The sequence below is a fragment of the Cebus imitator genome, unplaced genomic scaffold (genome assembly GCF_001604975.1).
Source record: "Cebus imitator isolate Cc_AM_T3 unplaced genomic scaffold, Cebus_imitator-1.0 Scaffold2157, whole genome shotgun sequence".
NCBI lineage: Eukaryota > Metazoa > Chordata > Mammalia > Primates > Cebidae > Cebus > Cebus imitator.
The window spans coordinates 2,666-4,827 of record NW_016109472.1 but is presented as its reverse complement, the minus strand read 5'-3'; the positions used below and the strand labels follow the sequence as shown (position 1 = coordinate 4,827).

The window sequence follows — 2,162 nt, the reverse complement described above, 5'->3', positions numbered from 1 at the left end:
GAGACACAGTCTGGCTCTGTCGCCGGGCTAGAGTGCAGTGGCGTGATCTCGGCTCACTGTAACCTCCATCTCCCGGGTTCAAGCGTTTCACCTGCCTCAGACTCCCAAGTAGCTGGGACTACAGGCGTGTGCCACCACGCTCTGCTAATTTTTGTATTTTTAGTAGAGAGGTTTCACCATGTTGGCCAGGATGGCCAGGATCGATCTCTTGACCTCATGATCCACCCGCCTTGGCCTCCCAAAGTGCTGGGATTACAGGCATGAGCCACCATGCCCAGCCTGTTCAGAGTATCTTTTGTAGAATAGCGGAAGCTCAGCGTTTTCTTCTTCACCATTGTGTACTGCTGCTGCACAACCTTTTCATAATTACCCTTAGTCCCATTCGTCTACCAAGATGAAAACAACGTCTTATAAGACCTGAATTATGAATTTCTCAAGTCCCTATGATTTTGTTTTGGGTTCCAAGTATTTATCTCTTTTGTTAGACTACAATCTTTCTTCACATAGGATTCATGTCTATATTGCTTTTGTCCATGAGTGGTTTTTATTCTCCAGAGTGACAGACTTGTTCATAATCTTGTTCTTGAGAAAGATTGTTGATTTTGTTGAAGGCAAGGCTGCTTTCCAAGATTTTCAGACTTTATTCTCAATGTTTATCTTTTTGGGGTTTTGCAGGTGACAGAGCTGAATGAACCTCTCTCCAATGAAGATCGAAATCTCCTCTCTGTGGCTTACAAGAATGTAGTTGGTGCCAGGCGATCTTCCTGGAGGGTCATTAGCAGCATTGAGCAGAAAACCATGGCTGATGGAAATGAAAAGAAATTGGAGAAAGTTAAAGCTTACCGGGAGAAGATTGAGAAGGAGCTGGAGACAGTTTGTAATGATGTTCTGTCTCTGCTTGACAAGTTCCTGATCAAGAACTGCAATGATTTCCAGTATGAGAGCAAGGTGTTTTACCTGAAAATGAAAGGTGATTACTACCGCTACTTAGCAGAGGTCGCTTCTGGGGAGAAGAAAAACAGTGTGGTCGAAGCTTCCGAAGCTGCCTACAAGGAAGCCTTTGAAATCAGCAAAGAGCAGATGCAGCCCACGCACCCCATTCGGCTGGGCCTGGCCCTCAACTTCTCTGTGTTCTACTATGAGATCCAGAATGCACCGGAGCAAGCCTGCCTCTTAGCCAAACAAGCCTTCGATGACGCCATAGCTGAGCTGGACACACTAAATGAGGATTCCTATAAGGACTCCACGCTCATCATGCAGTTGCTGCGAGACAATCTCACCCTCTGGACGAGCGACCAGCAGGATGAAGAAGCAGGAGAAGGCAACTGAAGATCCTTCAGGTCCCCTGGCCCTTCCTTCACCGACCACCCCCATCATCACTGATTGTTCCTTGCCACAATCACTAAATATCTAGTGCTAAACCTATCTGTATTGGCAGCACAGCTACTCAGATCTGCACCCCTGTCTCTTGGGAAGCAATTTCAGATAAATCATGGGCATTGCTGGACTGATGGTTGCTTTGAGCCCACAGGAGCTCCCTTTTTGAATTGTGCAGATAAGTGTATTCTGATGAGGCATTTCACTATGCCTGTTGGTCTATGGGAAATCCAGGCGAAAGTAATGGGGGAGATTAGAAAGAATTAGCCAACACAGGCTACAGTTGATATTTAAAAGATCCATTTAAAACAAGCTGATAGTGTTTCGTTAAGCAGTACATCTTGTGCATGCAAAAATGAATTCACCCCTCCCACCTCTTTCTTCAACTAATGGAAAACTGTTAAGGGAAGCTGATACAGAGAGACAACTTGCTCCTTTCCATCAGCTTTATAATAAACTGTTTAACGTGAGGTTTCAGTAGCGCCTTGTTTTTGCCTCTTTAAATTATGATGTGCACAAACCTTCTTTTCAATGCAATGCATCTAAAAGTTTTGATACTTGTAACTTTTTTTTTTGGTTGTAATTGTTTAAGAATCATGGATTTATTTTTTGTAACTGTTTGGCTATTGTCCTTGTGTATCCTGACAGCGCCATGTGTGTCAGCCCATGTCAATCAAGATGGGTGATTATGAAATGCCAGACTTCTAAAATAAATGTTTTGGAATTCAATGGGTAAATAAATGCTGCTTTGGGGATATTGTCTCTATGTATGGTCTTGATTTTTC

At 43.7% G+C, this 2,162-nt stretch overlaps 1 protein-coding gene across 1 annotated transcript; it reads left to right on the top strand.

Annotated features, from left to right (window-relative positions):
- The first annotated feature begins 222 nt into the window (after positions 1–222).
- LOC108299127 (14-3-3 protein eta) lies at positions 223–2,139 on the top strand. Its single transcript, XM_017521500.2, has one exon. The coding sequence runs from the start codon at positions 799–801 to the stop codon at positions 1,327–1,329; it is 531 nt and encodes a 176-aa protein (XP_017376989.1). The 5' UTR covers positions 223–798; the 3' UTR covers positions 1,330–2,139.
- Positions 2,140–2,162: the final 23 nt, after the last annotated feature.